The sequence below is a fragment of the Rhincodon typus genome, chromosome 35 (assembly GCF_021869965.1).
Source record: "Rhincodon typus isolate 14 chromosome 35, sRhiTyp1.1, whole genome shotgun sequence".
NCBI classification, from domain to species: Eukaryota; Metazoa; Chordata; class Chondrichthyes; order Orectolobiformes; family Rhincodontidae; genus Rhincodon; species Rhincodon typus.
The window spans coordinates 1,331,950-1,355,775 of record NC_063366.1 but is presented as its reverse complement, the minus strand read 5'-3'; the positions used below and the strand labels follow the sequence as shown (position 1 = coordinate 1,355,775).

The 23,826-nt window shown below is 44.3% G+C and overlaps 1 protein-coding gene across 2 annotated transcripts in view; it reads right to left on the bottom strand.

The window, feature by feature from the left end:
- LOC109912887 (zinc finger protein 501-like) overlaps window positions 1-23,820 on the bottom strand; it is a 33,334-nt gene extending 9,514 nt beyond the window's left edge. The window contains exons 1-3 of one of the 2 annotated variants that reach the window (XM_048616771.1): window positions 23,666-23,820; window positions 23,177-23,330; window positions 5,065-6,006 (exon numbers count right to left, since the gene is read on the bottom strand). In XM_048616771.1, the coding sequence (XP_048472728.1) occupies window positions 5,065-5,966 (902 nt within the window). In that variant the 5' untranslated portion in view covers window positions 5,967-6,006; window positions 23,177-23,330; window positions 23,666-23,820. Of the gene's footprint in view, window positions 1-585; window positions 6,007-23,176; window positions 23,331-23,665 lie in introns of those variants that run through there. The other variant, XM_048616770.1, reaches the window with a different exon arrangement.
- Window positions 23,821-23,826: the final 6 nt, after the last annotated feature.

Here is a 23,826-nt window from a genome sequence, read left to right as displayed (position 1 = left end):
GTTTCCTCCCACAGTCCAAAGATGTGCAGGCTAAGTGGATTAGCCATGCTAAATTGCCTGTAATGTTCAGGGATGCCTAGATTAAGCAGATGGTTCTGGGTGGGATGCTCTGAGGGTTGGTGTGGCCTTATTGGGCCGAAGAGTCTGTTTCCACACTGTAGGGATTCGATTCAAAATCACATAAGGAGATATTAGGTTAGATGACTAAAAATGCACCAGTTAATGAAGACTAACAGTTAACTGACATACTTTATTGAATTTAAACCAGGCATTCTGATTCTAATATGTCAAGAAATTGACAACAGCGTTTGTGTCACCAATTTTGTTGCATTGAAACAGGTCTACAGTCTGTGTGCACACTCCTGTTCTGCAAAGGACAGGGTCCTATGTGTGAATGCATGCAACTGTACATGTAAGAATATGCACATTCACTGCTACTGTGTTAGGCCTCACTGGGATACTCTGCTGGAAATCAAGCTGTGCTATTGTTGGAGTCATCCCAGATGTTAAATATTTGAAAAGGTATACAGGATTCCCTAAGGTACTTATCTTTTAAATCCAGGTTGACAGAAAGCACAAACCAGGTTTCTGTATGTAACAAGAATTACAATTTATTACAAATAAATACATTCTATCTACAGATACTGCATTATGAACTGTCAACATATAACCAGTATTGTTAAAACTCTAATCCCTTCTCCCCCATAGATTCCTCCTACACATGCAGACAAAAAAAACAGCTTCATAGGTAGAGGTAAAGACTGCAAAAGCAGTTCAATGGCCCCTATTCCCAGGGTTCGCTGTGTTGATCCTCTTGGTTTGTTAGGAGACTGGTCCTTGAGCTACATTCTCCAGGTTCTTTCAGTCACTTGCAGGAAGGATGTGGCAGCTGGCTCACAACTTGAAAAACCGCTGACTTACTTAAAACTACAGCTTGCAGCAACTGACAAGAGAAAAATGAACTAGTTCTTTTACCTGGCTTGAGATGGTTTTTCCTACAAAGTAAAAGACGCAGTCTCTTTCTTTTCCAGAGATCCAATTGCTTTCCCCAAAATGCTCACACCTATAACCTGTTCGGCTACTTGGGAGCCAATCACATTGCTTTTGTAGACAGAAGGCCATTGCTAGGGACTAGCCCACAGACCAATCAGTTACTTGTTGCTGGCCAAATCTCCATTTGCACACACCCCTGGCTCCAGCTTATTTGTAACTGGAAGAGCAAACAGTTGAGTCAACGGCATTTACGATTTGACAGTCAAGTTACTCGCCCTTAAAAAGTGCAGTATCACTTCCATAATCCTAGGATTTTAAACCAATCCTTTTCCCATCTCAGTAAACAATCAAAAATACAGAAAAAGAAAAATATAAAGTCTTCACATTTGTTTCACTACCACTGTAGGTTAGTGAGCATACGGGACAGTCAACAGAATTTGTTGTGATACAGGGACATGAGCAGAATCTTGCGTGACTTCTGAATTTATAGAATGTAGGAATAGCAAGTTTAGATACAAAGACATGAAGGAGGGTTCCAGCAGACCAGCGTAAGTTATAATGGAATTCAGCAATATTACAGAGGAAAGCATGTCTCAGAGTCCAATAGGACAGGAATTCTTCGCCTCAGATAGTTGCAAGGGACAGAGGTGGAGTCAGTAGAGAATGGAGTTTGTGGCAGAGGCCTCAAAGTTCGGAAAACCAAATAAAAATACTGGAATGCATGTTCATAACCCAAGGACCATCTGTGTCATATCTCCAATTCTGCAGATCAATCCCCTATCCCCGGTGTGCCCCTGTCCTCCCACCCTCACTGTTAACCTTTATATCATTCCCATAAAGTCATTCAGCACAGAAACAAGCCCTTCAGTCCATCTAATCTGCACTGACCAGATATCCTAAATTGTGACCTAGTACAATTTGCCAGCATCTGACCCATATTCCTCTAAACCCTTCCTATTCATGTACCCATCCAGATGCCTTTTAAATGTTGTAATTGTACCAAGTTCCACCACTTCCTCTGGCAGCTTATTCTACACGCACCACTCTCTGCATGAAAAAGTTGCCCACTGGTCCTTTTTAAATCTTTCCCCTCTCACCTTAAACCTATGCCCTCTCTGGTTGTGGACTCCCCCATCCTAGGAAAGATACCTTGACTATTCATCCTATCCTGTCATGATTTTATAAACCTTTAACTGTTCACCCTCAGCCTCCAACACTCCAGGGACAAAATCTCCAGCCTATTCAGCCTCTCCCTTTCGCTTAAACCCTCCAGTCCCAGCAACATCTTTGTAAATATTTTCTGATAACTTTCAGGTTTAACATCCTTCCTATAGAAAGGTGACCAGAACTGTACGCTGTATTCTACAAGTGGCCTCACCGTTGTCCTGAACAGCTGTAATATAACATCCCAACTCCTAAAAAATGGAAAAATTGATGAAAACTCAGAAACAATACAAACTGATAGCTGAGGAAGGGTTAACCTCAAAGTAGGTTTACATGGTAAGCCATGTGTTCTCAATTGTTGCAACGAAAGGATCACAACCTCCTCCAGAAGTGGGCAAAGACATAGCAATGGATGCAGAAGTGGGGTAGATGCTGTTTGCAATAAACTTCTAACAGGACCAGACATAGTAAACACAGGGACGATGTTCTCTATGACTGGGGAGTCCAGAACCAGGGCTCACGGACTAAGGATATGGGATGGGCCATTTAGGATTGAGATAAGGAGAAATCTCTTCACCCAAAAAGTGGTGAGTCTGTGGAGTTTTCTGCCACAGAAAGTGGCAGAGGCCAAAACATTGAATGTTTTCAAGAAGGAGTTAGATATAGTTTTTGGGCCTAAAGGGATCAAATGGCATTGGGAGAAAATAGGAACAGAGTACTAGGTTGGATGATCAACCATGATCATTTGAATGGGGAAGTTGGCCCGAAGGGCTGAATGGCCTATTCCTGTTCAGTGTTTTTTTAAGTAAAGCTGGTGTCATTTTCATCTGCCTGAGTAATCATTAAACAACGTTAACATTTGACAAATTTAGTGATCGCTGTATCCAGGCAGATTTCAGCAACGGGCCAAAAAATTGATTGTTAGAGACATTTAAACCTAAAGCTCTTTCAGACGTAAGAAGGCAAAGGTGGTGAATCAACAAGGTTAGAAAATTGTAACAATTTTAGTGAGAGGAAGGGCATCAAAGACGGTGTGGAAGGCACCACTTAGTAAATTAGCAGCTGGATGAATCGAGATCGATGGCTAGATAGTTGGAAATTCCAGGGTGCAGAGGATATTTCGGGGAGAAACCTAGTGTAATACTCAGTTGGTGGAGGAGAGGAGGAGGCTGGACCGACCAAGAATTTTAAAGGCAAATGTAGGACTAGGTGGGCAGTCTAAGCAACAATTTACACACAAGTGCTGAACCACCAGCAACAGCACCACCATGATTTGAGGAAGCAAACACGGACATGTGATTAAAGAGAAAGAGTCTCAGTCCTCAAACATGTCCTTCGATCAAGGCCATAACTCAAATGGGAGCATCCTTAACAGCATCAGGAACGGCAAAGCTCTCATTTACAAGTGACAGTACATTCGGAGGAGGGTGGGGTGTAAGCAGGGACTGTCAGATGTTTTAAGACGGAGTAAATCCTGGGACAGTGGCAGGAAAATAGAAATGATGTGAAAAAGGCATTTTGATATGCTTTCCTTTGTTGGTCAGTGCATGGAGTATAGGAATTCAGAGATCATGTGGCAGCTGCACAGGACATTGGTTTGGCCACTTTTGGAATACTGTACAATTCTGGTCTCCCTGCTGTAAGAAGGATGTTATGAAACTTGAAAGGGTTCAGAAAAGATTTACAAAGACGGTGCCAGACGTTGGAGGGTTTGAACTATAGAAGAGGCTGAATAGATTGGGGCTATTTTTCTTGGAGTGTCGGAGGCCAACGGGTGGTCTTATAGGATAAAATCAAGGTCTTTCCTCCGGGGTGGGGGTTGCAAAACTAGAGGGCATAGGTTTAAGGTACCGGGGAAGCGGTGGAGGTTGGTACAATTACAGCATTTTAAAGGCATCTGGATGGGTATATGAACAGGAAAAGTTTAGAGGGATACGAGCCAAATGCTGGCAAATGGGACTAGATTTATTTAGGCTATCTGGTCAGCATGAACGAGTTGGACCAAAAGATCCGTCTCCATGCTGTACATCTCCATGACTCTATGATTGTAAATTCGGGCTATCAGGATTGTTAGGCACAGAAAGGGGAACTAGAGAACGTGAAATGGGCTTGAATCTCGAGAGATAGGAAAACACACGCGTGAACCAATCAGGGAATATTTAGTGAACCAGACAGTAATAATAAGTTTCTATCTAAGTGCTAGGATTATGGGGAGAGATATAGGAGGGCAAGACATTGGGAATTCCAACAGTTTAAATGCTTCCTAAGAAAGAATATTGAATGAACAGTTGTTGAGCACTCAGTATCCACACAAAGATATGTCAGTAGAACCTGCTTGGATAATCCTCTGGAAATCCGAGATGCTACTTTAGGGTTGAGGTGGGGGTGTGGGGGGTAAGCTTAAATTTTGTTTCTGAAAATGGGAAATCTGGATGGATGTCTGAGATAGAATAGGAGGTAGGGCTATTGTGGAGAGTTGTGGAGTGATCACAGACTCGCTCATGCTGACAACTGAAACACAGATATCCCATTTGCTACAAATTATGACCCTTCATCGAGGTGCATGGCATCAAAGGATGGCTGATCAGTTTTTCACATGAAAAGTGGTCAATGCCCCATCTGCCCATGATCTTAAATGCTAGCTTCCCTCTCCAACAGTACTAATCTTGGTGTCCAAACTTAATCATGAGAAGCGATGGGGCAGGAGACTCTGGGATTGAGAACCGACTGACCCTGTGATTCACCACCACTGTTTCATAAAGACTGGGGAAAGGAAGAGGACCAGAGTCAAAACATCAAAGCAGCTCCCTGTGTTGGCAGAAAATGCACAGACTGCGAGGCAGAGTTTAATCCAGTACGTTCGACGCTGTGTCCCCGGCGTGCTTCATTTGATGCTGCAGCAAGTACCTGAAACTTTTAAACCGCTTCTTGCAGACACTGCATTTGAATGCCTTCTCCCCTGTGTGGATCTGCTGATGCTGTGTTAGGTTACTGGATGTATAAAACCTCTTGTCACACAGTGAGCATTTGAATGGTTTCTCCCCGGTATGGATTTTCACGTGCTTGTTCAGATTGCTCGACGTGTGAAACCTTTTACCACACACGGTGCACTCGAACTTTTTCTCTCCCGTATGGGTGCGCTGGTGCTCAATGAGGTAGCCTGATCGGTAAAAGCGCTTCCGGCAAACCGTGCACTCGAACGGCTTCTCACCGGTGTGAATTTTCTGGTGCTGTGTCAGGAGGCTGGAGGTGTAGAATCGCTTTGCACACACATTGCACTCAAAGGGCCTCTCAGCGGCGTGGACCTGCCGGTGCTGGACGAGGTTGCTGGACGTGTGGAAGCACTTGCCGCACACTCCACAGCCGAATGGCTTCTCCCCCGTGTGAATGCGTCTGTGCTTGCTCAGGTCACAGGAGCGGGAGAAGCTCTTGCTGCAGACTGCGCACTTGTGCGGCTTCTCACCAGTATGGACTTTGTGATGCTGCACCAGGTTGCTGGATGTGTGGAAGCGCTTTGTGCACACCGAGCACTCAAAAGGTTTCTCACCTGTGTGAAATCGCTGGTGCTTGGTGACCTCGCTGGATGTGTAGAAACGCATCTGGCACACGGCACACTCGAAGGGCTTGTCTCCAGTATGAATGCGGAGGTGTGTGTCCAGTAGGCTGGGCCAGCGGAAACCCTTTCCACACACTTTGCAGCACAGGACCTCCAGCCCCCCATGTCCAGGTGTCAACGGTCTGAGTCTAATCTGCTGCTGAAGTTGCTGCCCATTGTTCTTGAGGATTTGCCTTTCATCCTGAACTTCCATGTTGATCCTTCAATCCAAAGTGCACATGTACACACCGTGTCTAATCAGAGAAGAAGAAAAGGAGTGATCAAACTCCTGGCTGTTTGTGGACATCAGAGTAAAGGTTAATCAGTGAACAAGAGCTACAGGAATCACAGGAAACACTGCGACAGGCCCAGTAATCACCCTAGTCATAAACATCTCTCTATTAAACTGCTTATTTACTGTTTTACAGAGCAAACTCCTCTTGGTGCAGGGTCCCATGAATCAATACCTCTAAATATCCCATGGATCACCAACTCTGTAAAGATGCTGAGAATTGTCATCTTTTTGTAAAGATCTTGTGAATCACTGTCTCTGCACAGCACAGATTCTGTGACCCTGTCAGCACAGGTGGCTCAGTGGTTAGCACTGCTGCTTCACAGTGCCAGGGACTCCGGTTTGATTCTAGACTTAGGTGATAGCCTGTGTGGAGTTTGCACATTCTCCCCGTGTCGGTGTGGGTTTTGCCAGGTGTTTGAGTTTTCTCCCGGAGACCAAAGATGTACAGGTTAGGTGGACTGGCTGTGCTAAATTGCCCTGGTGTGTCCAGGGATTTGTAGGCTAGGTGGACATTCCATGGGAAATGCAGAGTTAGGGGGTAGGGTGGGGGACTTGGTCAGGATAGGATGTTCTTCTGAGGGTCAGTGCAGATTTGATGGGCTAAATATCCTCTTTCCACACTGTGGGGGTTTTATGATTCTCTGCTGGTGTGCAGGAGACAGCCTGTGAATCACTGTCGCCATGTGGTACGGATCTGGAGAATCATTGCCTCCGTATGCACAAACAAGCAGTAGTAGGAGGCCATTTGACTCCTCGAACCTGCTTTGCCATTCAATCAGGTCATGGCTGTCTGATTGGAACCTCAAATACACATTCCCACCTGCAACATTTCACACACTTTCTCCCACTCCCTTACCATCAATCTATTCAAGGATTCAGCTTGCACCACCTTTACAGGAAGAGAATTTGAAAGACTTGTGACATCATCTTGATAAGTACAAGCTGATGCACTTTGGAAAGAAAAACAAGATGAAGGAGTACCTAATGAATGGCAGGACACTGGATAGCTTAGAGGAACAGTCGTGGAAATAGAGTATAAGAGCAAGGAGGTAATGTTGGAGTTGTACAGAGCATAGGTCAGGCCATAATTGGAGTACTGAGAGTTTTCTGGTCAGCTCATTACAGGAAGAATGCAACAGCACTAGAGAGGTTACAGAGGAGGTTCCTTTTTTTTAATTCATTCGCAGGTTGAGGGCGTTGCTTACTGGGCAGCATTCATTGCCCAGCCCCAATTGCCCAGAGGGCAGTTAAGAGTCAATCACATTGCTGTGAGCCTGTAGGCCAGACCAGGTAAAGATGGCAGTTTCCTTCCCTAAAGGTCATCATTAGACTCTTATTTATTTATGATTTATTATTGCCATTATATGTTACGGGATTTGAACCCAGGTCTAGGTCTCTGAATTAACAGTCCAACGATAATACCACTAGGCCATCACCTCCCCCTCAGGAATGTTGCCTGGGATGGAGAAACTGAGCAATAAGGAGACACTAGAAAGACTTGGATTGTTTTTTTAAAGAGTGGAGAAAACTGAGGGGGTACATATTTGAGGTGTATAGGATTATGAGGGGTACAGAGAGCAGCTGTTGGTTGAAGGGTCAATCGTGAGAGGGCAAAGGTTTAGGGTAAATTATAGAATCCCTACAGTGTGGAAACAGGCCATTTGGCCCAACAAGTTCACAACAACTCTCCAAAGAGCATCCCACCCAGACTCATCTCCCCACTCTGTCACTGCAGTTCCCATGGCTAATCCACCTAACCTACGCATCTCTGGACACTATGGCAAATTTAGCATGGCCAATCCACCTAATCTGCACATCTTTGGAGTGTGGGAAGAAGCTGGAGCACATGGAGGAAAACGACGCAGACATGGGGAGGATGTGCAAACTCCATACACAGTCACCCGAGGCTGGAACTGTACCCGAGTCCTGGCGCTGCGAGGCAGCAGTGCTAATCACTGAGGCACCATGTCACCATTTTTTTTTAAAAAAACATTCTACACCCTGCCCCCACCCTTAACCTACATTTCCCACAGCTAATCCATCTAACCTGCACATCCCTGGGTACTATGGGCAATTTAACATGGCTAATCCATCTAACCTGCACATCCCTGGACACTATGGGCAATTTAACATGGCTAATCCATCTAATCTGTACATCTTTGTACTGTGGGAACAACTAGAGGAAACCTATACAGGCACGGAGAGAATGTGCAAACTCCACACAGACAGTCACCCAAGGGTGGAATCGAACTCAGGACCCCTGCCACGTGAAGCAGCAGGGCTAACCACTGTGCCAATATCATGCTCAACCGCTGTACCACTATGCTGCCTGGTAAGGGACAGGAGATTCAGATGGATTTGGGAGAAAACATTTTCATTCAGCAAGTGATGGGTATCTGGAATAAACTGCCTGGGAAGGTAGTGGAGCCGGAAACCTTACAACCTTTAAAAAAAGTTTGGATGAGTACTTCAAATATCATAACATTCAAGGATATCGAACAAGTGTAGGAAATTGGGATTAGCACACTTTTAGTGGTACTTATGTCAGTGCAGACTTGATGAGATGAAGGGCCTTTTCAGCACTATACGAACATATGACAGTCGAGAGAAAATGTCTCACCTCTGTTTTAAATGACCCCTTATTTTCAAACAGTAATTCCTAGTACTAGATTCTCCCACAAGAGAAAAGATCCTCTCTGCATTTACCCTGCCAAGACCCTTTAGAATTTCATCCATTTTAACCAAGTCACCTTGTGAAAACAACTGGGTTCTTGTGAGATAACACAGTGTGGAGCTGGAAGAACACAGCAGGCCAGCAACATCTGAAGATTTTCTGAAGAAGGGTCCCGACCGGAACATCAACTTTCCTGCTCCTCTGATGCTGCGTGGCCTGCTGTGTTCTTCCAGCTCCATACTGTGCTATCTCCGACTCCAGCATCGGCAGTTCTTGCTATCTCTGGATTGTGAGGGTGATTTTAGCCGTGGGGTGGCACAGTGGCTCAGTGGTTAACGCTGCTGCCTCACAGTGCCAAGGATTCCAGTTCAATTCCGGCCTCGGGTGAGCATCTGTGTGGAGGTTGCACGTTCTCCCCATGTCTGTGTAGGCTTCTGCTGGGTGCTCCAGTTTCCTCCCACAGTCTAAAGATGTGCACGTAAGGTGAATTGGCCCTGCTAAATTACCCAAAGCATTCAGAGGTGTGTAGGTTAGGCTCTGTGAAATGCAGGATTACAGGGGTACAGGGATGCTCTTCGGAGGATTGGTGCAGACTTGTTAGATCAAATGGCCTGTTTCCACACTGTAGGAATTCTATGGATTCTATAGCTCCCCTATATTGACTGGGACTGGCTTAGTGCCAGGGGCTTGGATGGGGAAGAAATTAAGTATGGGTGGTTTTTTGAAACAATATGTAAATAGTCAGGAAGGGACCCAGTATTGGGGAATGAGCCCAGCCAGGTGATCCAAGTTTCTGAAAGAGTGACCATAATTTGGTAAACTTTAAGTTACTTGTGCATAAGGATAAGAGTAGTCCTTGGGTGAAAGTACTAAGCTGCAGGAAGACTAACTACCATAATATTAGGCAGAAACTGGGGAAAGTTGACTGAGGGCGAGTGTTTGAGGGTAAATCTACATCTGGCATGTGGTATTCTTTTAAAGGTGAGTTGATTTGAGTTCAGGACCAGCATGTTCCTATGAAACTGAAGGATAAGGATGGCAAGATTCAGGAATCTTGGATGACAAGAGAAACTGAAAGCTCAGTTAAAAAAGATAAATGAGACATGCATCAGGTTCAGGAAACTGAAGATTGACAAAGCCCTCAAAGAATACAAAGATAGCAGGAAAGAACTCAAGCAAGGAATTAAGAGGGCTAAAAGGGACCATGAAATGTCTTTGGCAAAGAGGATTAAGGAAAAATATCAAGGCATTTTATATATATTTAATTAGTAAGCAGGTAGCTAGGGAAAGGGCAGGCCCATTCAAGATCAAAGGAGAGAATTTATGCATGGAGCCAGAGAAAGAGGGTAAAGTCCTTAACGAATACTTGGCATCGGAACAAAGGAAAAGGACATTATGGATGGTGAGTCTGGTGAGGTGTATGTTGATATTTTGGGTCATGTCAATATAAAAATGGAGGTGGTGTTGGGTGTCTTGAAAAGCACTAAGATAGCCAAGTCCCCAGGACCTGATGGGACCTATCCTAGAATGCTGAGGGAGACGTGGGAAAATTACTGGGGCCTTGTACGAAATCTTTGTATCCTCTTTAGTCACAGGAGAGGTCCCAGCGGACTGGCATACAGCCAATGTTGTTCTTTTGTTTAAGAAAGGTAACATAACCTGGGAAATTACACAACTGTGACAGGGATTACATCAGTGGGAGAGAAACTTGGAGAAGATTCTTAGGTTAGGATTTACTCACATTTGTAAACATATGGACTTATTAGCTACAATTCCGGAACCTGTTGAAGTATACCCCAGGATAGTCAGCATGGTTTTGTACCAGGAAAATCATGTCTCACAAACTTGACTAAGGAAGTTACCAAAAAGATTGCTGAGGGCAGAGCAGTAGATGTTGTTTGCTTGGATTTTAGTAAAGCCTTCGACAAGGTTTAGCATGGTAGACTAACTAGTCAAGTTAGGTCACGTGGGATTCAGGATGAGCTTGCCAATTGGATACATAATTGGCTTGGCTGATTCCGGGGATGGCGGGACTATTGTATGAGGAAAGATACTGGATGAGGAAGATGAGGAAAGTACTGTTTTCACTGGAGTTCGAACGAATGAGGGAGGGATCTCATAGAGACTTATAAGATTCTAACAGAATTAGACAGGGTAGATGTAGAGAGGATGTTCCCGCTGGTGGATGTGTCCAGAACCACAGGTCACAGTCTGAGGATTCAGGATAGACCATTTAGGATGGACAGGAGGTGACATTTCTTCACCCAAAGAGTGGTGAGCCTGTGGAATTCATTACCACAGGAAGTAATTGATGTCAAAACATTGAATGTATTCAAGAGGCAGCTAGAAATAGCACTTGGGGTGAATGGGATTGAAAGTTACGGGGAGAAAGCAGGTTTAGGCTACTGAGTTGGATGATTATGATGAATGGAGGAGCAGCCTCGAAGGGCCGAATGGCCTCCTCCTGCTCCTATCTTCTATGTTACTACATTACTGGCAGGAGACAGAGAGTGGTGGTGGAGGGTTACTTTTCGGACAGGAGGCTGGTCACCAGCGATGTTTCACAGGGATCGGTTCTGGGTCTTCTTTCGTTTGTCATTTACAAAAATGATTTGAATGAGCCTATATAAGACATGGTTAGTAAGTTTGCGGACAACATTAAAATTGGTAGCATAGTAGACAGTGAAGAAGGTTTCTTAGTATTACAAAGGGACTTCAACCAAATGGGTCAATAGGCTGAAAAATGGCAGATTGAGATCAATCTGGATAACAGTGATGTCTCTTCCTGTCAAATGTGGAACAGTAGGAACAGTTTCCATGTTACTGATGATTATGTCTGCAGGAAGTGTGATGGGTTGCGAATCCCATCAGAATGCACGTATCGGTTGGAGTGGCAGTTAGAGGTAATGAGGAATTTACAGGAGCTAGGGAGTGTGATGGATAACAGTTGCAGGAAGGGAAATAAACTAAAGATAGTCAGGTAGATGGGTTGCTCCCAGGAAAGGTAGGAGAGGGAGGCAGGTATTGCAGGAGTCTCCTATGGCTATCCCCATCTCAAACAAGTATGCTGTTTTCGAAAATGTAGCGAGTGATGGACTTTCAGGGGAATATAGTACTGACAGCCAGGTTTCTGAAACCGAAACTGGCTCTAATGTAACAGGGGGTATGTCAAGTTCTAAGCAATCAAATGTGATAGGGGGCTCTCTATTCAGAGGCACAGACAGACGTTTCTGCAGCCAACAGCAGGACATCAGAATGGTGTGCTGCCTCCCTGGTGGGATATCTCGGAGAGGGTGCAGACTATTTTCAAAGGGGAGAGGGACCAGCAGGAGGTCATTGTACACATTGGAACAAATAACACAGGAAGAGAAAAGGATTAGATTCTGAGGAGAGAATATAGGAAGTTAGGCAGGAATTTAAAAAGGGGGTCCTCGAGGGTAATAATACCTGGATTACTCCCGGGTCCATGAGCTAGTCAGGGTAGGAATAGGTGGATACAGCAGATGAATGCGTGGCTGAGGAACTGGTGCAGGAGAGAAGGATTCACATTTTTGGATCCGTGGAATCTCTTCTGGAGTAGAAATGGCCCGTATAAGAAAGACAGATGGCACCTGAATTAGAAGGAGACTAATATAATGGTGGGGAGATTTGCTAGAGCTGCTCGGTGGGACCCAGGGAGATAGTGAGGAAAGAGAGCAGGCTGAGACTGATACAGTTGGGAAAAGGAGCAAGTCAAACAGTCAGGGCAGGCAGGAACAAATCAGAGAATGAGGTAGGACTTATAAATTAAATTGCATTTATTTCAATACAAGAGGCCTGACAGGTAAGGCAGATGTACTCAGGGCATGATCAGGAACATGGGACTAGGATTTAATAGCAATTGCAGAGATGAGGCTCAGGGATGAACAGGACTGGCAGCTTAATGTTCCAAAATATATTTGCTATAGGAAGGATAGAAAGGGGGGCAAGAGAGGAGGGGGAGTGACATTTTTAATTAGGGATAACATTATGGCTCTACTTAGGGAGGATATTCCTGGGCATATGTCCACGTAAGTTAATTGGGTGCAACTGAGAAGTAAGAAAGGGATAATCACCTTATAGAGATTGTACTATAGACCTCCCCAGTAGTCAGCGGCAAATTAAGACGCAAATTTGTAAGGATATCTTAGCTATCTGTAAGAATAACAGGGTGGTCGTGGTAGGGGATTTTAACTTTCCAAACATAGACTGGGACAGCCATAATGTTAAGGGCTTGGACGGGGAGGAATTTGTTAAGTGCGTACAAGAAAATTTTCTGATTCAATATGTGGATGTACGTACCAGAGAAGGTGCAAAACTTGACCTACTCTTGGGAAGTAAGGCAGGACAGATAACTGAGGTGTCAGTGGGGGAGCGGTCCGGGACCAGACACCATAATTTTATTAGTTTTAAAATAGTGATGGAGAAGGATACTCTGGATCTAAAAGTTAAAGTTCTAAATTGGAGGAAGGCCAATTTTGATGATATTAGGCAAGAACTTTCAAAAGTTGGTTGGGGCCAGATGTTTCCAGGTAAAGGGACGACTGGAAAATGGGAAGCCCTCAAAAATGAGATAACGAGAATCCAGAGACAATATGTTCCTGTTAGGGTGAAGGGCAAGGCTGGTAGGTGTAGGGAATGCTGGATGGCTGGAGAAATTGAGGTTTGGTCAAGAAAAAGAAGGAAGGAAATCAGGAGGGGGAGAAAAGGAACATGTATCAGCTTTGGCAAATAGGGTTAAGGAGAATCCAAAGGGATTCTACAAATACATTAGCGGCAAACGGGTAACTAGGCAGAGAATAGGGCCCCTTAAAGATCAGCAAGGCAACCCATTTGTGGAACTCAGGAGATGGGGGAGATACTGTTTACTGAGGAGAAGGATATAGAATGTGGGGAAATAAATAACGATATCTTGAAAAATGTCCATATTCTGAGGTGTGGTACTGGACGTCATAAAATGCAGAAAGATGGATAAATCCCCGGGACCTGATCAGGTGTACCTGAGAACTCTGTGGGAAGCGAGGGAAGTGATTGCTGGGCCCCTTGCTGAGATATCTGCATCATCAATAGCCACAGGTAAGGTGCTAGAAGACTGGAGGTTGGCAAATGTGGTGCCACTATTTAAGAAAGTTGGTAAGGAAAAGCCAAGGAACTACAAACCGGTGAACCTGACATCGGTGGTGGGCAAGTTGTTGGAGGGAATCCTGATGGACAGGGTTTACATCTATTTGGAAAGGCAAGGACTCATTAGGGATAGTTAACATGGCTTTGTGTGTGGGAAATCGTGTCTCACAAACTTGATTGAGGTTCTTGAAGAACTAACGAAGAGGATTGATGAGGGCAGAGCAGTGAATGTGATCCACATGGACTTCAGTAAGGTGTTCAACAAGGTTCCGCACGGTAGACAGGTTAGCAAGGTTAGATCACGTGGAGTACAGGGAGAACTAGCCTTTTGGATATAGAACTAGCTCGCAGGTAGAAAACAGAGGGTGGTGCTGGAGGGTTGCTTTTCAGACTGGAGGCCTGTGACCAGCAGTGTGGTGCAAGGATCGATGCTGGGTCCACTGCTTTTTGTCATTTATATAAATGATTTGTATGTCAGCATGGGAGATATAGTTAGTAAGCTTGCAGACAACACCAAAATTGGAGTGTAGTGGACAGTGAAGAAGGTTACCTCACAGTACAATGGGTTCTTGATCAGACGGGCCAATGGGCCAAGGAGTAGCAGATGCAATTTAATTTAGATAAATGTGAGGTGTTGCATTTGGAAAGGCAAATCACAGCAGGACTTATACAGTTAATGGTAAGATCTTGGGGAGTACTGCTGGACAAAGAGACCTTGGACTGCAGGTTCATAGTTCCTTGAAAGTGGAGTCACAGGTAGCTAGGATAATGAAGGTGGCGTTTGGTATGCTTGCCTTTATTGGCACTGCATTGAGTATAGGAGTTGAGAGGTCATGTTGTGGCTGTACAGGACATTGGTTCAGCCACTTTTGGAATACTGCATGCAGTTCTGGTTGCCCTGCTATAGGAAGGATGTTGTGATACTTGAAAGGGTTCAGAAAAGATTTATAAGGATGTTGCCAGGGTTGGAGGGTTTGAGCTACAAGGCTGGAGCTATTTTCCCTGCAGCGTCGGAAACTGATGGGTGACCTTACAGAGGTTTGTAAAATCATGAGGGGCATGAATAGGGCAAATAGACAAGGATTGTTCCCCAGATGAGGAAGTCCAAAACTCAAGAGCGTAGGTTTAAGGTGAGAGGGGAAAGATTTAAAAGGAACCTAAGGGGCAACATTTTCACACAGAGGGTGGTGTGTGTATGGAATGAGCTGCCAGAGGAAGTGGTGGAGGCTGGTACGTTACAACATTTAAAAAGTATCTGGATTGGTAAATGAATAGGAAAGGTTTAGAGGGATATGGGCCAAATGCTGTCAAATGGGGCTAGATTAATTCAGGCTATCTGGTTGGCATAGACAAGTTGAACCAAAGGGTGCTGTGCATCTCTATAACACTATGATTCTAAAGGCAAGGTATTGCATTTTGATACAACAAACAAGGGTAGGGTTTATACAATTAATGGTAGCGCCTTGGGTAGTGTTGTAGAACAGAGGGACCTACTGGTTCAAGAACATAATTCTTTGAAGTTTGTTTCACATATAGACAGGGTGGTTTAAAAGGCATTTGGCACGCTTGCCTTCATTGCTTAGTCCTTTGAGTTAGAATTGGAAAGTTATGGTCGAGTTGTATAGGACATTGGTGAGTCCTCTTCTGGAATACCGCGTTTAGATCTGGTTGCGCAATTATAGCAAGAATATTACTAAGCTGGAGACGGCTCAAAAGAGATTTACAAGAATGTTGCCGGTTACAGAACGCTTGATTTATAAAGAAAGGCTGGGTGGGCTGGGATTTTTTCCACTGGAGCACAGGAGGTTGAGAGGAAACACTATAGAAGGTTATGAAACAATGAAGGGTATAGACAGAGTTAATGGTAGTTGTCTTTTCCCTAGGATGGGGGATTTCAAGACTAGGGACTACATTTTTAAGGTGATAGGAGAGAGATTTAAAAAAGACATGAGGAGCAAATTTTTTTTTTTTACACAGTGGGTGGTTCACGTGTGAAATGAACTTCCTGAGGAAGTGGAGGATGTGGGCACAATTACAACGTATAAATGACGTTTGAATAAGTATGTAAATACAAAATGTTTGGAGCGATATAGGCCACGAGCTGGTTGGTGGGACTAGTTTAGTTTGGGATTATGTTCAGCATGGACTGGTTGGATTGAAGGGTCTGTTTCCATGCTGTATGACACTGCGACTTTGAGAGGGGCTGGGGAGGGCCTCTAGCGAAGATATTTGTATCATCGACAGCCACAGGTAAAGTGCTTGAAGATTGGATGATGGCTTATGTTGTGCCACTATTTAAGGAAGGCTGCAGGGAAATGTCTGGGAATCACAGACCAGTGAGCTTGAGGCAGCTAAGTTGTTACAGGGAATTCTGAGGGACAGGATCTACAAGCATTTAGAAAGGCACAGACTCATTTGAGATAGTCAGCATGGCTTTGTGCATGGGAAGTTGTGTCTCAGGAAGTAGATTGAGTTTTTTGAAGGAGTGACCAAGAAAGTTGATTCGGGAAGTACGGTAGACATTGCCTACTTGGACTTTTGCAAGGCTTTTGACAAGGTACTTCATGGTAGGTTGTTGACTGAGGTTAAATCTCACGGGATCCAGGGAGAGTTTGCCAATTGGATACAAAATTAGCTTGAAGGTAGAAGACAAAGTGTAGTGGTAGACCGTTGTTTTTCAGACTGGAGGCCTATGACCAGTGGTGTGTCACAGAGATCATTGCTGGGGCCACTGTTATTCATCATTTATAAATGATTTGGATGAGTATTTAGGAGGTACAGTTACTAAATTTGCAGATGACAATGTTGTCGAGGAGAATACTGAGATACAGTCTATTAGACTACACGGGATTGAGGTTCATAAGGAGGAGGTGTTAGCAATTCTGGAAGGTGTGAAAATAGATAAGTCCCCTGGGCCGGATGGGATTTATCCTAGGATTCTCTGGGAAGCTAGAGAGGAGATTGCAGAGCCTTTGGCTTTGATCTTTATGTCGTCATTGTCTACAGGAATAGTGCCAGAAGACTGGAGACTGGCAAATGTTGTCCCCTTGTTCAAGAAGGGGAGTAGAGACAACCCTGGTAATTATAGACCAGTGAGCCTTACTTCGGTTGTGGGTAAAGTGTTGGAAAGGATTATAAGAGATAGGATTTATAGGGATAGTCAACACGGTTTTGTGAAGGGTAGGTCTTGCCTCACAAACCTTATTGAGTTCTTTGAGAAGGTGACCAAACAGGTGGATGAGGGTAAAGCAGTTAATGTGGTGTATATGGATTTCAGTAAAGCGTTTGATAAAGTTCCCCATGGTACGCTATTGCAGAAAATACGGAGGCATGGGATTGAGGGTGATTTAGCGGTTTGGATCAGAAATTGGCTAGCTGTAAGAAGACAGAGGATGGTGGTTGATGGGAAATGTTCATCCTGGAGTTCAGTTACTAGTGGTGTACCTCAAGGATCTGTTTTGGGGCCACTGCTGTTTGTCATTTTTATAACTGACCTGGATGAGGGCGTAGGAGGATGGGTTAGTAAATTTGCGGATGACACCAAAGTCGGTGGAGTTGTGGATAGTGCGAAAGGATGTTGCAGGTTACAGAGGGACATAGATAAGCTGCAGAGCTGGGCTGAGAGGTGGCAAATGGAGTTTAATGCGGAAAAGTGTGAGATGATTCACTTTGGAAGGAGTAACAGGAATAGAGTACTGGGCTAATGGTAAGATTCTTGGTAGTGTGGATGAGCAGAGAGATCTCGGTGTCCATGTGCAGAGATCACTGAAAGTTGCCACCCAGGTTGATAGCGTTGTTAAGAAGGCGTACGGTATGTTAGGTTTTATTGGTAGAGGGATTGAGTTTCGGAGCCATGAGGTCATGTTGCAGCTGTACAAAACTCTGGTGCGGCCGCACTTGGAGTATTGCGTACAGTTCTGGGCACCGCATTATAGGAAGGATGTGGAAGCATTGGAAAGGGTGCAGAGGAGATTTACCAGGATGTTGCCTGGTATGGAGGGAAGGTCTTATGAGGAAAGGCTGAGGGTCTTGAGGCTGTTTTCATTAGAGAGAAGATGGTTAAGAGGTGACTTGATAGAGACATACAAGATGATCAGAGGATTAGATAGGGTGGACAGTGGGAGCCTTTTTCCTCGGATGGTGATGGCTAGCATGAGGGGACATAGCTTTAAATTGAGGGGTGATAGATATAGGACAGATGTCAGAGGTAGGTTCTTTACTCAGAGAGTAGTAAGGGCGTGGAATGCCCTGCCTGCAAAAGTAGTAGACTCGCCAACTTTAAGGGCATTTAAATGGTCATTGGATCAACATATGGATGATAATGGAATAGTTTAGGTTAGATGGGCTTCAGATTGGTTTCACAGGTCGGCGCAACATCGAGGGCCGAAGGGCCTGTACTGTGCTGTAATGTTCTATGTTCTATTACACCAAGGTGGGTGGTGTAGTGGACAGTGAAGGAGGTTATCTGGGAATATAGCAAGATCTTGATCAACTTAAATAAGATGGGTGCAATCACTCTGACAGAATTATACCACAGGCCCCAAACAGTCACAAGACATTGAGGAACAAATATATACGCAGGTTATGGAAAGACGCAATAACAACAGGGCTGTCATAGTGGATAACTTTAACTTCCCCAATACTGACTGGGACTCCCTTAGAGCAAGAGGCTTAGACAGGGTAGAATTTATTTAGTGCATCCAAGAGGGCTTCTTGAAACAGAAACAGTGGATAGTCCAACTACAGGTGGGCCACACTGGACTTTGTATTGGCTAATGAGCCTGGCCAGGTGATTGACCTTTTAGTGGGAGAGCATTTTGGAAACAGTAATTACAACTCCTTAAGTTTTAAGATAGCTGTAAATAAGGATCAGTCATGACATTGTGGGAAGGTACCAAATTGGGGGAGGGCAAATTACATCAGTCTTAGGCAGGAGCTAGGGAGTGTTAATTGGGAGGAGCTGTTATCAGGCAAGTCCACGTTTTACATGTTGGAATTGTTTAAAGACCTGCTGATGAGAGTTCACGATCGGCAAGTTTCAGTAAGGAGGAAGGACAAGGATGGCAAGGCAAGTGAATCTTGGATAACAAGGGAGATTATAAATTTATTCAGAAGAAAAGAGAAGCGTACGTAAGGTTTCGGAAGCTAAAATCGGACAGAGGCCATGAGCAATGTAGAGAAAGTGGGAAGGAACTCAAAAAGGGAATTAGGAGAACAAGAAGGGGCCACGAAATGACCTTGGCAAGTAGGGATAAAGAGAATCCCAAGATATTCTATACATACATTAAAAACAAGAAGATAACTAGGGAGAAGGCAGGACCACTCAAGGATAAAGGAGGGAACTTGTGCTTAGAGGCAGAGGATGTGAGTGAGATCCTAAATGAGTACTTTGTGTTGATATTCACCCAGGAGAAAGATATGGAGCATAATGAGATTTGTGTTGAGCATGTTAATATGCTACGGCATTTTGAGATCAAGACAGAAGTGGTGCTGACTGTTGAAGAGCATTAAGGTGGATAAGTCCCCAAGGCCCGATGGTATCTACCCCAGGTTACTGAGAGAGGCAAGAGAAGAGATTACTAGGGTCTTAACCAAGATCTTTTGATTCCTCATTAGCCACTGGAGAGGTCCTGGACGACTGGCCTAATAGGGACAGTCAGGATAGCTTTGTGCAGGGCAAGTCATGTCTTATTAACCTGACTGAATTTTTCAAAGAGGTGACAGAGGTGATTGATGAGGGTAGACGTTGTCTACATGGATTTTAGTAAGGCTTTCAACAAGGTCCTTCAGGGTAGGCTCATCCAGAAGATTAAGATGAGTGGGAACCACGATGATCTGGCTGCATGGATTCAGAATTGGCTTACCCATAAAAGGCAGAGGGTAGTGGTGGAAGGGTGTTTTTCAGGCTGGACTTCCGTGACTAGTGGTTTTCCGCAGTATCCATAATGGGACCTCAGATGTTTGTGATTTATTCATAAATACAAATTACAGTGATGAAAACGTAGATGGGTGGGTTCGTAAGTTGGCAGACGACGCAAAGATCGGTGGAGTTGTAGATAGTGCAGAAGTTTGACAAAGGATACAGAGGGATGGCGCTTCTGTACGAGTGACATTGCACACTTTTCACTGCATTTTATTTTGAATATATGTGACAATAAAGGATATTCAATTCAATTCACTATAGATCAGTTGCAGATATGGGTGAGAAATCGCAGATAGAGGTTAATCCAAGTAAGCATGTGGTGCTGCACTTTGGGAGATCAAATGTTAAGGAAACATGTACAGTTAATGGCAGGATCCTGAACAATATTGATGTAAAGACGGATCTTGGGGTTCAAGTCCATAGCTCCCTGAAGGTGGCCACTCAAATAAATAAAGTGGTAAGGAAGATGTATGGCATGCTTGCCTTTATTGGTCAGGAAATTGAGTAGAATCATTATGTCAGGAGGCAGCTTAATAACACTTTAGTTAAGCCACACGTAGAGTGCTGCATTCATTCCTGGTTGCCACATTACAGGACAGATGAGTCGGATTTGGACAGGGTGCAGAAGAGATTCACCGGGATGCTGAATGGATTAGAGGAAATGAACTATAAGGAGGGGCTGGACAAACTCTAGTTGTTTTCTCTGTAGCAGTGAAGGCTGAGGGGAGACCTGATAGAAGTCTATAAAAGTATGAGATGCATAGTCAGACAGACAACTGATGGTCAGAATATTTTTCCAGGAGTTGAAATGTCTAAAACTAGGGGATATGCATTTAAGGTGAAAGGGGGAAAGTTCAAAGGAAGTGTGAGGGGCAACTTTTTTGCACAAAGACTAGTAGAAGTGTGGAACAAGCTGCCGGGGTGGTGGTGGAGGGAGATACGATAGGGGACTTTTAGATAAACACATGAACATGCAAGGAATGGAATAATATGAACCAAGGGTAGGCAGAAGGGATTATATTAATTTGGCACCTTGTTCGGCACAACATCATGAACCGAAAGGCTTGTTCCTGTGCTGTACAGTTCCAAGTTCTAAGTTCAAACTGGGCCAGTGAGCTGAGGAATGGCAGGCAGAGTTTAATTTAGATAAATGCATTCTGGTAAAGCAAACCAGGGTAGGACTTACACAGTCAATGTTATAAAACAAAGAGATCTAGCGGGTATAAGTTCATAGCTGCTTGAACATAAGAGTCACAGGTAGACAGGGTGATGAAGGCGGCTTCGGCATGCTAGCTTTCATCAGTCACAGCACTGAGTATAGAAGATGGGACATCTTGTTGCAGCAGTACAAGACATTGGTAAGGCCACATTTCGAGTACTCTGTGCCGTTCTGGTCACCCTGCCATAGACAGGATATTATTAAACTAGAAAGAATGCAGAACAGATTTGATAGAATGCAACCTAAACTGGAAGGTTTGACTTATAAGGCTGAATCATTTCTTTCCTGCAGCATAGGAAGACTGAGTGGTGACCTTATAGAAATCTGTAAAGTCATGAGAGGCATAGATAAGATAGATAGCCAACAGCTTTTCCCCATGGGTAGGGGAAGTCTAAAAGTAGACAGCATAGGTTTAAGGTGAGAGAGGAGAGATACAAAAGGATCCAGAGGGGTGGTTAGTGTCTGGAATGGGCTGCCAGAAGTAGTGGTGGAGGCAAGTATAATTTCATCATTTAAGAAATTTGACAGGTGCATGGAAGCAATAGGTGTGGAGGGATATGGACCAAACACAGGCAAATGAGACTGGTTTAATTATGAAAACTGGCAGCATGGACAAGTTGGGCCGCAAAATCTGTTTCCATGCTGTAAACCACTATGATGTGGCTTTGTGCAGGGAAGGCGTATCTCACGAACTTGATTGAAGTTTTGTTGAGGAAGTGACAAAGACGATTGTTGGATGTTGTCTATAATGGACTGCAGCAAGTCTATTGACAAGGTCCCTCATGACAGGCTGATACAAAAAGTGAAGTCACATGGATCCCCCAAAAAGCAGGTAAAACAGATACAGAATGGGTTCAGTCAGAGAAGACAGAGAGTAGCAGTGGAAGGCTGTTTTTCTGTCTGGAGATCTGTGATAAATGGTGTTCCACAGATATCAATGATGGGACCCCTGTTGTCTGTAATGTATACGATTGGAGGAGGGAGGAGAATGAAGGTTATCTGATTAGCAAGTTTGAGGATGACACAAAGATTGGGGGAGCTACTGATAGCAAGAATAATTGCTAGAGGACACAGCAGGATATAGACAGGCCGCAGACTTGGATGGAAAAATGGCAGATGGACTTTAATCTGGAAAAATGTAAGTGATGCATTTTGGAAGTTCTAATGCAGGAGGGAAGTATACAGTAAATCTCAGACCCCTTAGTAGCATCAACATACAGAGGGATCTAGGTGCATACAGGTCCACATTTCGCAGAGGTCATTCCCTCCAAAACACCAACAAGCTACCCTGTACACCACAAACCTTCTTTTTCTGCAAAAACCTCTGATGTGACACTTTGTCCAAGTACAGTATAAACAGTACTGTGTGGAGTTCTGGCCGCCCTACTATAGGAAGGATATCATTAAATTGGACAGGGTTCAGAAAAAGTTTACAACGATGTTGCTTGGATTCGAGGATTTCAGTTATAAGGAGAAGCTGGATAGGTTGGGACTGTTTTCACTATAGCCGAAGTTAAGATGTGATCTTATAGATATTTGTAAAATAATGAAGGACATTGATAAGGTGAATAGCAAAGGTCTTTTCCCTTGGGTGAGAGTGTTCAAAACTTGGGGGGTCATTTTCAAGGTGAGAAGAGAAAGATTTAAAAGGGACCTGAGGGGCAACATTTTCACATGTTCGTGTGTGGAATGAACTGCCAGAGGAAGTGGTAGACGCAGGTACAGTTAGAACATCCAAAAAACATTTGGACAGATACATGAATAGGAAAGGTTTAGAGGGATATGGGCCAAAAGCAGGCAAGTGGGACTAGTTTAGTTTGACAAACTTGGTTGCCACGGACAAGTTGGACCAAAGGGTCTGTTTCCATGTTATGTGATTCTATGACTCTGAATATCTCCAATCATTTGGTTAATCTTGATTTCCCTTTCATAAACCCTAAATAACTCTGTCAAATTACCTTGCATTTATCAAAATCTCCTGCTAGGCCTTATTTAAAATTATTTTCACTGTGGAATTTGTGGAACTAAGTGGCTTGTATTTTCGTGCTTTTTACCTCCCTCCCTTCTTGAATAAGGAAGTTATATGTGCGATCATCCAAACTAATGGAAGTCTACCCCGAAGCAAGAGAGTTTTGGAAATTAAAACCAACCACATCTCATTAGCCACTTACTTCTTACTCTAGGGAGAAGTAGTCCATCAAGATTTGGCATCCTGCAGCTCAAACACTTCGCTCAGTTCCACTTCTCTGGTGAGTGCGATTTTCCAAAGTTCACGTCTCCCTTCCATTTCCTGATGTATCTCTACTTCGGAGACGTTATTCTACCCTGTATAGTGAAGACGGATACAAAATACCTGCTCAATTCATCTGCCATCACTGAAATTTCCATTATCAGCTCTGCACACTCACTTTATTGGACCAAAACATTTTGTCAGCTTTTCTGTTTATTTTTTTCAGACAGACTGAGAGGAACTGTTACAATCTGTATTAATATTTCTGGACAGTTTTCTCATAGAATCTCCCGTTATCTCCCTGAGTACATCTACAGGGGCTGTCGGACCCAGTCCCCGCCCTCATCCGGACAGCGCCGCGCTCCCGCGACACCGAATGGAGGGGGGCCCCCTCCTCCAGGGCCGGGAAGCAGCGGGACACGGGACTCACCGAGAACCGCGAGCATCAACACACACAACGAGCACTGCCCCCGGAGAGCAGGAACATGGCGGCGGATGGGGGTGGGGACTGAGTGTCAGTGGATGGGGACTGAGGCTCTGGGGCATGGAGATATGGGGACACGGAGAGAGGGTCAGGGGCGGGTCTGAGGG